This window comes from Delphinus delphis, chromosome 20 (genome assembly GCF_949987515.2).
Source record: "Delphinus delphis chromosome 20, mDelDel1.2, whole genome shotgun sequence".
Lineage (NCBI taxonomy): Eukaryota > Metazoa > Chordata > Mammalia > Artiodactyla > Delphinidae > Delphinus > Delphinus delphis.
The window spans coordinates 22,673,305-22,689,050 of record NC_082702.1 but is presented as its reverse complement, the minus strand read 5'-3'; the positions used below and the strand labels follow the sequence as shown (position 1 = coordinate 22,689,050).

The following is a 15,746-nucleotide window of genomic DNA, read 5'->3' as shown; positions in this document are numbered from 1 at the left end:
CTTGTATATGTTTTTATAGATTTGTACCTAAACATTTCATTGTAAGTGATATTATATTTTTAATTTATTGTGCTTATTGCTAGTATATTGAGATACAATTGATTTTTGTATGTTTGTTTATATCCTGTGACCTTGCTGAACCTTCTTATTAGTTCTAGGAGTGTTTTTATAGATTTCATGGAATTTTTCTGTGTAGACAGTCATGTCATCTACAAATAGAGACAGTTTATTTCTTCCTTTCCAGTCTGTTTACCTTTGGTTTCCTTTTCTTGCCTTATGGCACTGACTAGAACTTCCAGCGTTTGTGTTGAATAAGAGTGGTGAGAGTAGATATCCTTACCTTGGTCTTGATATTGGGGGACTGTATTCAGTATTGTACTGTTAAGTATAAGGTGTTTTTTGCTTTTTTAAGAATTAAAAAAAATCCTTTTTCAGCTTTATTGAGGTGTAATTGACAGAACTTTTATATATTTGAGGTGTCCAATGTGATGATTTCATATAAATATACATTATGAAATGATCATCACAGTCAAGCTTTCATTACCTCACATCATTACCTTTTTTTAATTCCCCATCCGCTCTTCCCTCTGGCAACCACCTGTTTGTTCTCTGCATATATGACTTTGTTTCTGTTTTGTTTGTTCGTTTGTTTTGTTTTTTAGATTCCACATATAAGTGAAATCATACACTATTTGTCTTTCTCTGTCTAACTTATTTCACTTCGTATGATACTGTCTAGGTCCATCTTAGTCGTCGCAAATGGCAAGATTTCATTCTTTTTTATGGCCAAGTAATATTCCATTTGTGTGTGTGTGTGACACTACATCTTCTTTAATCCATTCATCTGTTGTTAGGCACTTAGGTTGCTTCCATATCTTGGCTATTGTAAATAATGCTTCAATGAACATACATTTTTTTGAGGTACGTATATTGTTTTGAATTAGTGTTTTCGTATTCTCATATAAATACCCAGGTGTGGAATTGCTGGATTGTATGGTAGTTCTGTTTTTAATTTATAGAGGACTCTCCTTACTGTTTTCCGTAGTGGCTGCACCAACTTACATTCCTACCAACAGTGTGCTACAATTTCCTTTTCTCCACATCCTTGCAACACTTACTGCTTATTGTCTTTTTGTTAATAGCCATTCTAACAGGTGTGAGGTGATATCTCATTGTGATTTTGATTTGCATTTCCCTGTTGATTAGTTATGCTGAGCACCTTTTCATGTGCATGTTGACCATCTCTATGTCTTCTTTGGTAAAATGTCTTATTAGGATCCATTTTTTAATCTGGTTGTTTTGTTTTGTTTTTATGTTGAGCTGTATGAGTTCTTTGTATATTTTGGATATTAACCCCTTATCTGATATATTGTTAGCAAATATCTTCTCCCATTCAGTAGGCAGCCTTTTTGTTTTCTTGATAATTTCCTTTGCTATGCAAAAGCATTTTAGTTTGATGTAGTCCCATTTCTTTATTTTTGCTTTTGTTTCCCTTGCCTTAGGAGACATATCTAAAAAATATTGCTCAGACCAATGTAAAAGAGGGCAGTGGCATTGTTTTCTTCCAGAAGTAGTCTAGTTTGATTCTTTTGTGTGTAGCTGTCCAGTTTTCCCAACACTATCTGTTAAAGAGGCTATCTTTTCTCCATTGTATATTCTTGCCTCTTTTATTGTAGATTAATTGTTCAGATGGTGGGGTTCATTTATGGTCTTTCTATTTGTACCATTGATCTATGTGTCTGTTGTGCCAGTACCATACTGTTTTGATTACTGTAGGCTTGTAGTATAGTTTGAGGTCAGGGAGCTTGTTTTGTTGTTCTTTCTCAAGATTGTTTTGGCTATTTGGGGTCCTTTGTTTTTCCATACAAATTTTAGAATTATTCTAGTTCTGTGGAAAATGCCATTGGTATTTTGATAGGAATTGCTCTGAATCTGTAGAGTGCCTTGAGTAGTATGATCATTTTAAAAGTATTCTTCCAATCCATGAGCACAGTATATCTTTCCATCTGTTTGTGTCATCTTCAATTTCTTTTATCAGTTTTTTAAGTTTTCTAAGTATAGGTCTTTTGTTTTGTTTTTTTTTTGGCTGCACTATGCATCATGCAGGATCTTAGTTCCCTGACCAGAGATTGAATCCATGCCCCCTGCAGTGGAAGCGTAGAGTCTTGACCACTGGACCACCAGGGAAGTCCCATAAATATAGGTCTTTTACCTCCTTAGTTAGATTTATTCCTAGGTGTTCTTTTTGATGTGATTGTAAATGGGATAGTTTTCTTAATTTCTCTTTCTGATAGTTGCTAATGTATGGAAATGTAACAGATTTCTGTATGTTAATTTTGTATCCTGCAATTTTACCAAATTCATTGAGTTCTAGTAGTTTTTCGGTGGCATCTTTAGGGTTTTCTATGGATAGTATCATGTCATCTGAAAACAGTGATGGTTTTACTTCTTCTTTTCCAATTTGGATTTCTTTTATTTCTTGTCTGATTGCTGGGGCTAAGACTTTCAATACTACGATGAATAAAAATGGCAAGAGTGGGCATCCTAGTCATGTTTTCCTGATCTTAGAGAAAATGCTTTCAGCTTTTCACCACTGAGTATGGTATTAGCTGTGGGCTTGCCATATATGTCATTCATTATATTAAGGTATATTCCACCAATGGACACTTTGTTGAGAGTTTTTATCATAAATGGATATTGAATTTTGTCCAAAGTTTTCTCTGCATCAACTGAGATGATCAAATGATTTTTTATTCTTTCATTTGTTAATGTGTTGTATCATGTTGATTAATTTGAGCCATCCTTGTATCCCTGAGATTAATCCCACTTAATCATGGTGTATGATCCTTTTAATGTATCATTGGATTCTGTTTGCTAATATTTTTTTGAGGATTTTTGCATCTATGACTGTCAAGAATATTGGCCTGTAATTTTTTTTGTTTTTTTGTGGTATCTTTTTCTGATTCTGATATCAAGGTGATGCTGGCCTCATAGAATGAGTTTCTGAGTGTGCCTCTTCAATTTTTTGGGATAGTTTAGGAAGGATAGGTGTTAACTCTTCTTTAAATGTTTGGTAGAATTCACCTGTGAAGCTGTCTGGTCCTGGACTTTCATTTATTGGGAGCTCTTTTATTACTGATTTAATTTCATTACTGGTAATTGATCTATTCGTATTTTCTATTTATTCCTGTTTTGGTCTTGGGAGACTGTACATTTCTAGGGATTTATCCATTTTTTCTAGGTTGTCTATCTTATTGCCATATAATTGTTCCTTGTAGTCTTATGTGGTCCTTTGTATTTCTGTGGTGTCAGTTATAACTTGTCCTCTTTCATTTCTGATTTTATTTGGGCTTTCTTTTTTCTTTGTGAGTCTGGCTAAAGGTTCATCAATTTTGTTTATCTTTTCAACGAACTAGCTCTTAATTACATTGATCTTTTCTATTGCATTTTAGTCTCTATTTCATTTATTTGTGCTCTGATCTTTATTATTTATTTCCTTGTCCTAACTTTGAATTTTGTTTTTTTTCTAGTTCCTTTAGGTTTAAGGTTATTGTTTATTTCAGATTTTTTCTTGTTTTCTGAGGTAGGTTTGTATCACTATAAACTTCCCTCTTGGAATTGTTTTTGCTGCATCCCATAGATTTTGGATCATTGTGTTTCTATTTTCATCTGTCTCCAGGTATTTTTTTATTTCTTTGATTTCTTCAGTGGCTCATTGTTTAGTAGCATATTGTTTAGCCTCTACATGTTTGTGTTTTTTGCATTTTTTTTCTTGTAGTTGATTTCTAGTCTCATACCATTGTGATCAGAGAAGATGCTTGAAAGGATTTCAGTCTTCTAAATTTTTGAGATTTGTTTTGTGGCCTGTAGAATTGTCCATGTGCAGTTGAAAAGAATGTGTTTTCTGCTGCTTTTGGATGGAATTTTCTCTATGTATTTATTAAGTCCATCTGACCAGTGTTTCCTTATTGATTTTCTGTCTGGATGATGTATCCATTGATGGGGTGTTAAGTACCCTACTATTATTGTGTTACTGTCAATTTCTTACTTTAAATTCTCCAAATGTGTCAGTGCTTACATATTTACAATTGAAATATCTCCTTGTTGGATCTATCCCTTTATCTTTATATAATGTCCTTTGTAGTCTCTTGTTACAGTTTTTGTTTTAAAGTCTATTTTGTCTGATATAAGTATTGCTATCCCAGCTTTCTTTTCATTTACATTTGCATGGAGTACCTTTTTTCATTCCCTCACTTTCAGTCTGTGTGTCTTTAGATCTGAAGTGAGTTTCTTATAGGCAGTATATATACGGGTCTTGTTTTTGTATCCATTCAACCACTCTATGTCTTTTAATTGGAATGTTTAGTCCATTTACATTTAAAGTAGTTATTGATAGATATGTACTTATTGTGATTTTGTTAGTTGTTTGGGGGTTGTTTTTGCAGTTCTTTATTGTTCCTTTCTTTTCTTTTGTTCTCTTCCCTTGTGATTTGATGACTATCTTTTGTGTTATGTTTGGATTCCTTTCTCTTTTTTGTGTGTGTATCTATTATAGATTTTTGATTTGTGGTTATCATGAGATGTACATATAGCAATCTTTATGTATATGTGATTATTTTAAGTTGCTAGTCTCCGAATTTCAAACACATTTTAACAACCCTGCAGTTTTACTCCCCTCCCCCTACAGTTACTGTTTTTTTGACATCATATTTTACATCTTTTTGTTTTGTATATCCCTTAACTACTTATTGCAGATATAGATGATTTTACTGTTTTTTTCTTTTAATCTTCCTACTAGCTTTGTACATGGTTGATTTACTACCTTTACTGTATAATTGTCTTTATCAATGAGCTTCTTCTTTTCATAATTTTCATGTTTCTAGTTGTGGCCTTTTCTTTTTTGCTTAGAGAATTCCCTTTGGCATTTCTTGCAAAACTGGCTTGGTGGTGCTGAATGCTTTTAGCTTTTGCTGTCTATAAAATTTTTGATCTCTCCATCAAATCTGAATGAAAGCCTTGCCAGATAAAGTATTCTTTTTTTTTTTCCCAACATATTGTATAATTCATTTTATGTGAAATGTCCAGGACAGCCACATCTATATGGATAGAAAGTAGAGTAGTGATTGCCTAGGGCTGGGAGTAAGGTGGGGAAGAGGGGATTGGGGTAATAACTGAAGGATACAGGGTCTCTTTCTAAGGTGATGAAAATGTTTTAACATTGACTGTGGTAATGGTTACACAACTCTGAATATACTAAAATCCATTGAATGGTACATTAAACTTAAGTGGGTGAATTGCATGGTATGTGAGTTGTATCTCAGTAAGAAGGGAATGATGTAACCAGGATGGTGGGAAGCATCCTTTGGGCTCCAGCTTTCTCCTTGACCCTCTCTATCCTCACTGTCCCTACAGGGTGTCTTCCTTCCCACCACATTCCAGTCCAGGAGTGTCTTGATCTGTCCCTGGCCATCCCTGTTGCCTTTCTCTTCTTTTGGGTGGACCATGAAGTATGCTGGCCTTTCATTAGCTGGTGTCTGATATCAGGATTTCTTCTTTTTTGATTATTGAAGTATAGTTGATATATGATATCTTGTTAGTTTCAGCTATACAGCAAAATGATTCATTCTTATATCTGTATATTTTTTCAGATTATTTTGCACAGGTGGAGTATTCTTGATTTTAGGTTTTTCCCTTTTATCACTTTAAATATATTGTACCCTTTGGCTTTCAGAGTTTCTGCTGAAAAGTCAGCTGATAGCCTTATGGGAGTTCCCTTGTACATAAGTTGATGCTTTTCCCTTGCTGTTTTTAATATTCTCTTTATATTTAATTTTTGCCATTTTAATTATAATGTGTCTTGATATGGTCCCTCTTTGGTTTGATCCTATTTGGGACTCTCTCTGCTTCCTGGACCTGGATTTCTGTTTCCCAGGTTAGGGAAATTTTCAGCTTTTATGTCTTCAAGTATGTTCTCTACGCCTTTCTCTCTTTGTTCTCCTTCTGGGATTCTTATAATGTGAATGTTGTCCCACACGCCACTTAAACTGTCCTCATTTCTTTTTATTCTTTTTCTGTGTTCAGCTTCAGTGATTTCTACCTCTCTGTCTTTCAGCTAGCTGATTTGTTCCTCTGTATCATTTAATCTACTATTGATTTCTTCTAGTGTATTTTTCATTTCAGTTATTGTATTTCATCTCTGTTTGGTTCTTCTTTATATTTTCTAATTTTTTTTTAAACTTCACTTTATGCTCATCCAGGTTTCTCCAGAGTTCTTTGATCATCTTTTGAGCATTACCTTGAACTCTTTATCAGGTGGATTGTCTATCGCCACTTCATTTAGTTCTTGTGGGGTTTTTATCTTGTTCCTTCCCTTGGAACATGATCCTCTGTCACCTCATTTTGCCTAATTCCTGTTTGTGGGTTGCCTACCCTGGGGGTATAGGTCTTGACTGTACTGGGTCTCTGACCCTCCTATATCTGTCTCATTGCAGTTCCTTCTTTATAAGTTTAATTGTGGGAAATATTTTCTGCTAGTCATCAGGTTGTTCTCATTGATAGTCACTCTGGTAAATAGTTTAATTTTGGTGTGCCTGTTGGGGGAGGTTCTCAGGGTCTTCCTACTTTGCCATATTTGCCACTGGTATAAGGTTAACTGTAGGTTTTTTGTAAATATTCTTTATCAAACTAAGGAAGTTCTCCTTTATTTCTGTTTTCTGAGAATTTTTATAATAAATTTGTTTTGGCTTTTGTCAGATGCTTTTTTCCTGCATCAATTTTTGGTGGATTACAAGTGATTGATTTTCAAATTTTGAACCATCCTTGCACCCCTGGAATAAGCCTCACTTGGTCATAGTATATAATTCTTTATATATTGCTGAATTGTATTTGCTAATATTTTCTTAGGAATTTATATGTCTATATTCATGAGACATATTGGTCTGAAGTTTTCCTTATTTGTACTGTCTTTATCTGGTTTTGTTATCAGAGTAATGCTAGCTTCATGAAATGAATTTGAAAGTATTCCCTCTTCTGTTTTCTGGAAGTGATTGTATAGAATTGGTGTTAATTCTTCTTTAAGCGTTTGGTAGATTTCTCCAGTGAAATCATCTGGGCCTGGAGATTTCTTTTTTGGGAGTTTAAAAATTATGGATTAAATTTCCTTAATAATTATAGGGCTATTCAATGACCTATTTCATGTTGGGTGAATTAATGGATGCACTCATAGGGTATAGAGCCCTTGTGACCAGGACCCAGTCAGTGGTGAAGGGCTTTCCTATTTGACAGTGATGGCAGCGGGCTCCTGGCACACCTGCTACATGCACCATGTTGCATGCAGGGATGTTGCTTGCACACCCCGCCCCCCATCCTCTTAGGCCTCACACCAGCCTGGGGATTCAGGTGGGCCATTTCTTCTTCTAAGTTGTCAAATGTATAGAGCTGTTTGTGGTGTTCCCTGATTCTTTAGATGTTTGCAGGGCCTGTGGTGATATCCCCTGTTTCATTCTTGATATTAGTAGTTTGTGTAGTCTCTCTCTCTCTTTTTTTCCTTTTTTCTTTGCGAATCTTGCTGAAGGTTTGTCAGTTTCATTGAAGTGTTTTCAAAGTGCCAACTCTGTTTCATTGATTTTCACTATTCTGTTTTCAATTTTATTTATTTTTGCTCTTGTCTTTATTATTTCCTTCCTTCTGTTTACACTGGGTTTATTTTGCTCTTTCTCTAGGTTCTTTGGGTGAGAGCTTAGATTGTTGATTTGAGACTTTTCTCTTTTCGGATGTATGCTTTTAATGCTATAAATTTCCCTCTTGGCACTGATTTAGCAAATTTTGATAGGTTGTATTTTCATTTTTGACCCATGCAGTATTTAGAAGTGTGCTATTTTGCTTCCAAGTATTTGGAGTTTTACTATTATCTTTTGTTGTTGATTTCTAGTTTGATTCCATTGTGGTCAAAAAACACACTGTATGACTTCAGTTTTTAAAATTTTGTTGAGGTTTGTTTTGATGGCACAGGATATGGTCCGTCTTGGTATATGTTCCATAGGCCCTTGAAAGGAAATGTGTATTTTGCTGTTATTGAGTATAAATGTCAACTAGATCGGGTTGGTTGATAATGTTTTTGAGTTCTTCTATATTCTTTCTGATTTTCTGTCTATTTGTTTCAGTTTTTGAGAGATGGATTGTTAAAGTCTCTTACTATAACTTAGGATTTGTCTTTCTCCTTTCAGTCCTATTAGTTTTTGCTACACATATTTTGTAGTTCTGTTATTTGGTGCATATCCATTTGGTATTGCTTTTTTTTTTTTTGGTGAACCAACCTATTTATCATTATATAATGTTACTGTCTATCTTTGGTAATTTTTTTTGCTTTGAATTCTACTTTATCTGATATTAATAGAGCCACACTTGCTTTCTTTTGATTAAAGTTTGCATGGTATATCTATTTTTTTCAAGATTTTTTTGATGTGGATCATTTTTTAAGTCCTTATCGAATTTGTTACAATATTGCTTCTATTTTATGTTTTGGTTTTTTGGCTGCGAGGCATGTGGGATCTTAGCTCCCTGACCAGGGATCGAACCCACACCCCCTGCATTGGAAGGTGAAGTCTTACCCACTGGACCAGCAGGAAAGTCCCTGCATGGTATATCTTTTTCCATACTTTTATTTTCATCCTGTCTTTATTGTTCTGTTTGAAGTGAATTGTAGACAGCACATAGTTGGATCTTGTTTTTTAATCCACTTTGCCAGTCTTTGTCATTGAATTGGTGTATTTAGCCCACTTACATTTAGTGTAATTATTGTTGTTAAGTCTTTATTCTGCCATTTTATTTTTTGTTTTCTATTCTGTTTCTCATTTTAAGTTTTTTGCCATCCTGTAGGTTACCTGAACATTTTTTAGAATTCCATTTGTTTTTGAGTATATCTCTTTGTATAGTTTTTTAAGTGGTTGCTCTAGGTATTGCATTATATGTATAACTTACCACAGTTTACTGATGTTATCTCACCAGTTTGAGTGAACTGCTAACGTCTCTTTACCATCCCCTGTCTGTAATATAATTATCTTCAATATTTCCTTTTCAAACTTCTTGACACATTAGACCACATTAGACAGTGTTATGTTTAATTATGATGTATCTTGAAATGGATTTCTTTGAGCTTATCCCATTTGGGGTTTTCTCAGCTTCTTGAGTCTGTAGGCTTACTGTCTCTTGCCAAATTTGGGAATTTTTAGCTATTTCTTCTTTGAATTTTTTTTAGCTTCACACATCCTCTCTTCTTCTAGGACTCTGATGACACAAATTTTGGATCTTTTGTTATTGTCCCATAGGTCCCTGAGGTTCGGTTCACTTTTCTTTTTCAGACTGTTTTCTCTCTGTTGTTCAGACTGGATAATTTCTATTGTTCTGTCTTCTGTTTCACTAATTCTTTCCTCTGTTCTTACCTTTCTGCTGTTGTGCCCATCCACTGAGCTTTTTATTTCAGTTATGGTATTTCTCAGTTCTGAAATTTCCATTTGGTTCTTTTATCTTCTATTTCTTTGATGAGACTTTCTATTTTCTTGTTCAGCTTGCTATTGATATTTTTCATTTAAGTATATTCATAATTGCTCATTAAAGCAATTGGCTGCCTTAAAATCCTTGTTAGCTAATTCCATCATCTCTGACATCTTGGTTTTGGTTTTTACTGATTATCTTATTGAGTTTGACATCTTCTTGGCACTTGGTATGAGAAGTGATTTTCCACTGAAACCTGGACGTTTTATATTATACTATGAGAATCTGCATCTTCTGTTTTAGCTGGGTTTCTCTTACCCTTGTTACTGCCAGGTGGAGGTAGAAGTCCAAGTTCCCCATTTGGCCTCCATTGACATCCAAGTTGAGTGGGGAAGCTCCTTCTTACTGCTGGGTGGGGGTGAGAATTCCAGCTTCTTACTGACTCCACTGATGCTCTGGCACATGGCAGTGGTCTTGTTACTACCGGCAATGGTGAAAGTGTTACACCCTCCACTGGGCCTGCTCTGACACCACTCCAGTAGGGAAGGGGTGTGGCACCTTGTTATTATCAGTTGGAGATACAAGTGCAGGTCCCATATGTAGTCTCCACAAGTGGGAGGGCCTTGTTACTAGCTTGTGAGGATGAAAATCCTTGGCCTTAACTGAAAATCCCAGTGTGGGTGTGGGGGTGCCTAGTCATAGCCTCAAGAGGGTGGAAGTCTAGGCTCCCCTTGGCACTTGCCAGCATGGGTGGGGGTTGGCCAGTTTTTTTCCTGTGGTGTTTGGATAGAATAGAGTTGTTACTGTTTCAAAGTTTTCTGGGCTTGCCTGGTCCTTTGACTAAAGAGAGCAGGCTTTTAGGGAGGCATTTCTGGTCTGTTTGGCACTTATGGATTGCCAGCTTCTTTAGCTTCATGTCTGGGAATATAAGGCAAAAAGAATACCCAGGAAGTGCACCAATGTGTTGGTGTCATTCCTCAGGTGTTGAGGTGTCTAGCTGGTCTGCCTTTTCAATCATCTTATGTTTGTTGTATATATGATGTCCATGGTTTTTACTTGTACCATTATCTTACAAGTGGCAGCCTCTTCAGTTTCTTTTTAGTTACTGAATATCTGTTCAGCTTCATAGCATACTTTGAACATGATTGTCCCATTTACTAAGTGGCTGTGGCTTAAATTATTCTTCTCTTTTTTACATGATTCCTGATAATTTGATATTTAATTTTAACTATTTCGTTGTGTATGTATTTTTAATGTTATTGCCCCTAAATCTTTTTTTGTATATAGCTATAAACTGAAAATCTTAGCCAAAGGCCCATTTCCCAGATCTTTTGACCGCTCTACAGAGAGTTAGGTTTGTGTGTAGTGACCATCCCACTACATAAACCCATCCCACTACTAAAACGTAATCCCTAAAGGGGAAAGTAATAATAAATGTTTTCTCATGGCACACTCCTATTCCTAGGAAAACAGCTTAACATACATGCAATAGATGTGTCATAAATGGTTAATAGCAACTCTTCTTCATCTAGGATATTGTGTATGAAATTATTCCAAAAATGAATTTTTAAATAATCATAGAGGTTTGAGCCAAACCATTTTTACTTACTAAAGTGCCTAGCATGGCATCAGGAAATCATTCCTATTATTGTTAATTTTTTTGTTGGTACCACATGGTACCAAGGGACAATGTGAGCGCATTGGGCAATGCATGGATTGTTCTGGTTACTCTGTAGGTATAAACAGGACACTTGAATTGGTTACTAATTTAACATGTGTGTAGTAGTGGGGACCATTAATTATTTTAATTCATGGAAGTGATTTTCAAGTTAGGTTGGGATATTTTTAAACTGGTGCACTTTTAAAAATATAGGGCCTTATTTCTGTCTACAGCTTTACTATATTTTACTAGATTTGAACACTGTTCTCCAACTAACTGAGTATTTCTGAGAGAATGGTCATTTTTTTTTTTTTTTTTTTTTTTTTGCGGTACGCGGGCCTCTCACTGTTGTGGCCTCTCCCGCCATGGAGCACAGGCTCCGGACACGCAGGCCCAGTGGCCATGGCTCACGGGCCCAGCCGCTCCGCGGCATGTGGGATCTTCCAGGACCGGGGCACGAACCAGTGTCCCCTGCATCGGCAGGCGGACTCTCAACCACTGCGCCACCAGGGAAGCCCGAGAATGGTCATTTTTAATAAGTGTATCTTTCAACATAATCGTTAACTGACTTTTTTTTGGCAGAATCAGAAAACTGATTTGTCCCAGATAAAAGAGAGTGAAATAGTAATCAAGTGTTGAAACTCTTAGCCATTGTTTTTGTGTGTGTGTGTGTGTGTGTGTGGTATTTGAAAGTAATAAATGATAGACAACTTGCTGGAAATGAAGCAAATGGAAATGTTGATTAGAAATACCTAATAAAACTTTCTATAAAATACTTTGTATTTGCACTGCATTAAAATCTAAGAAGTGACAAACCTTCTTTTATAGTCTTGCCTATTTTAAACTGATTGTCATTACCTTAAAATGTAACTTGTAGGGTGCAGGTATAGAAATATATCCCGGGAGTAAGTGCACCCTGAGTGACAATGGGATCCATCACTGCAAGGAAGGGATCCTCATTAAGGTGAGCACCTGCTGAGACACCCTCTTTCCAAAGGTCAGAATGGTTTTACCTAAGAAATAATTATGTTTTATTAAATTCCCATGTTGTTCCTGTTGTTTTCTGGTTTTGAAAAGCATAAACAGTATGTAAATTTTAATAATATCAATAGTTGGTGGTTGAAAGTCTCCTGTGAGAATACTTTGTTATCTATAGATCTGCAGAAATGACAAAGGAATGCTGTGTCACTCAGAGCTCAGATTGTGCTACCACGTATTAATAAGCATAGCTTTCTATTTTATTTTTAGAATAGCCTGAAAAAAGTGAGATTTCTAAAGCAGGCAGTGTTGAATGTGACAGTTCCTTAAAATATTTGTTTTCAATGTCACAGGACTTCTTAGATGAACATTATGACATTCCCAAAATAACCATGGTGAATAATGTCATACATAATAATGAAGGTTATGGTGTTGTCTTGGTGAAACCTACAATTTTCTCTGACCTGCAAGAAAATGCCCAAGATGAAACTGAAGGTATGGTATATTTAGTAATTTTCAAAATAAAAACCAGACCTAATTTATTGTATTTCAGCATTAAACTCTGATTAAAGATCTTAATCTTCTTCTCCTCTTTAAAAAAGATAACTAGCACATGCTTAGGCATGGAGATAGAGAAACTTGATAAAGCTATAACATTATGGAATCTTGGAGTGAAAGAAACTTTCAAGGTCAACTAGTCAGCTGGTCAAAGCCTTTGATGTGTGGTTTCTGTGGTCCTGCAGTTCCCTTCTTACCATGCTTGGCTTTCTGTAAATTTATAGAATAAGGATGGGCATATGATAGCAATGGTGGTTCCTGCTGGCATTTGTTAAGGATGGAGGCAGAAAAATGAATGTGCCAGGTTGAAGGCTGCATTTTACTGGAGGGGATCATGGAGTTCACCTCTAGTTTTTATTTGTAAAAGTAAATACCTCCCTGTCAGCTGTCTTTCTTGGCAGCAAAGCTGATCTAACACAGTGGGAAGTTTATGAATTTCAAGCCATGACCCAGATTACTATGAAATCTCAGTCATGGAGAAGGATTGTGCATTGGCATAGATGAGGAAAGTTTAAAGGATGATGAGTAGTCCTTGTCATCCTTCAGGATCCACTCCAGCTATCTGGTAGTTCTTTTTCTCCTCACAGTTCTGTAGGTCAGAAGTTATGGTGAGCTTGGCTGGGTTATCTGCTTAGGGTCTCACAGGGTGAAAGAGGTATCAGCTGGGCGGGGCCCTTATCTGAAAGCTCTGGGGCGAGAATCTGCTTCCAAATTCCTTTATGTTGTCGGCAGAATCAATTTCCTTGAGGTCATAAGACAGAGGTCTCTACTTTTTTTGTTGGCTGTTGGCTGAGGATTGCTCTCAGCTCGTAGGGACCACTCTTGGGTCCTTGCCCCATAACCCCCTCCATTTCAGTAATAGAAGACCTCCCTCAAAGCAGATCTCTCCTGCTTCAAATCTTTTTCATGCTCTGAATCTCTTTATGCTTTTCTCTTCTTCATCCAGCCAGGGAAAACATTGCTATTAAAGGGTTCATATGATTAGGTTACGTATACCTGAGTTATCAACTGATTAGTAACCTTAATTACATCTGCAAGGTCCTTTTGCCATTTAACAGTTATGAAAGTAACACCAAGTGGCAGATGGCCGTGCATCACGGGGCCATCTAGAATTCTGCCATCACAGGCAGTCACTTATAAAGCTGCTAGATTGGGAGTTCCTTTAGGGAAAATAGCAGTTTTATTTATCTTTGCATCTAGCTTCTAATACAGGGCTTAGTAAATATCCAGGAGGGACCTATTGAGTAGATGAGATCTAGGATAAAAAGAGAAAATTCAAAATTGGTAATCTTGTATTAGGGTCAGGAGACCTTGAAGACTAAGACACTTGCTTGTTGAGATACTTATGGCAGAGAGTTTGTGAAGTCCAGTCAGATGACAGCTGGAATCCTTAACAGAAAAAACTTGAAAGCTCTGATAGACTGTAGAAATACATGTTTTAGTTGGGTTAGTTTGTATATTTAACTCTATTTGTTATAATTTGTTTGTTTCTTCAGAAAATGGAACACTTAAAGTTCAGACAAGTGGAGAGGCAGATGTAGCTGAAAGAGTGGATCTAGAAGAGCTGATTGAATGTGCAACTGGTAAAATGGAGCTTTACGTGAGAGCTGACCTTTCTGAGCAAGTCGAAGGCAATTGTGAAATTGTAAATGAACTAGTTGCTGCCTCCACACAAAAAGGCCAGTTGAAGAAGAAAAGGTTGAGTGAACTGGGGATCACACAAGCTGATGACAACTTAATGTCACAGGAGATGTTTGTTTCAATTGTGGGAAACCAGTTCAAGTGGAATGGGAAGGGGAGTTTTGGCACATTTCTCTTCTGACCACTGTGATGTAAATAGATAGCAAAATATTGGATTTTGCACATGCTGCACCCAAGAATCACTGCTGCTATCATACTTTGCTTCATGGCTATATTTTGTATCTGATATATTCGATTGGGTTTGAGTGAAACAGATTTATTTCTGTCTGCAGGTGTTGCACATAAAACACGCTCTTTATAAAGAAGGTCATAAAAACATAAAATAGAAAATATTTGGAGATTTCTTATCTAGAAAGTCTTGCTTTTTCAAACACATAGTTCTCATATTAAGTCTATTAATAACTTTCTAGTATAAATACACTTTAGCACTTCAAAGAGGAGGAACAAAGGCAGGGAATGCAAGATGAGCGCACAAAAACGCAATAGGCATCAATGTGCAGTATTCTTATAGTTGTCTTTTTAATCCCAGTTATAGTGAGTCTGATATCCATGCTTTATTTGCATAATACTTGTCTTAAAAGCTTTTATGATTGGGAGGTTATCTCCCTTATCAGGCTTATTATTGAGAATCTGAGTGGGAATGCCTTTTTATGTTGAACTATGTACTCATCAAAACAGTAATAGCATAGCAGGTTTGAAACAGAAATGAAACATCTTATTCAGAGCCAATGCATACATAGAGCATTTTCACTACTGCTGAATATGAGTGATTAAAAAGAAGGTGATTTTCTTTCACCAGCAGTATTCTGATCAAATTTCTTACATAGTCAAAATGATTACCTATACAACCTGTATCAGCTCCGTGTTTTTGATATCATATTGTAAAATACAGCTTTTAAAAGTATTTATGTTTTTAAAAAGTATGTGTGACATTAAAATTCCTACTGATTAAAATTATAATGATGAAATAATAAATTGAATCTTGGTATATTTTTCCAACTGCATTATGGGCCATAGTGCCTGTGTAGCATGTGTGATCCTTTGAAATACATACAATATTTTGATATCTTTTTAGTGTTTCAGAGTATTAAAATTTTTCCCCAGTCAAGTCATTTCTTAAATTTGAATAAATTATAATTTTATTTTTCAGATGCTACTAAATGTGGAAGGATTTATGTTAGATTTTTTTGTTTGACCATTGAAAGACATTTTTCTTTTACTCTTGAAATCCTGTTGCAAAAGTAATGCTAATTAATTCTGCATCAACTTGAGCCAAATACTTATTTAAAAACCATTTATTCAACTTTAAAAAACCAAATTGGTTTTCCAATTAAATTTCCTTTTTATCTTAGATTTT

The 15,746-nt window shown here is 35.7% G+C and overlaps 1 protein-coding gene across 1 annotated transcript in view; it reads left to right on the top strand.

Annotated features, from left to right (window-relative positions):
* Positions 1-15,334, top strand: part of SHCBP1 (SHC binding and spindle associated 1) — a 37,994-nt gene extending 22,660 nt beyond the window's left edge. The window contains exons 11-13 of the mRNA XM_060000908.1: positions 12,030-12,116; positions 12,484-12,625; positions 14,185-15,334. Of these exons, the coding sequence (XP_059856891.1) occupies positions 12,030-12,116; positions 12,484-12,625; positions 14,185-14,510 (555 nt within the window). The 3' untranslated portion in view covers positions 14,511-15,334. The remainder of the gene's footprint in view (positions 1-12,029; positions 12,117-12,483; positions 12,626-14,184) is intronic.
* The last annotated feature ends 412 nt before the right edge of the window (positions 15,335-15,746 follow it).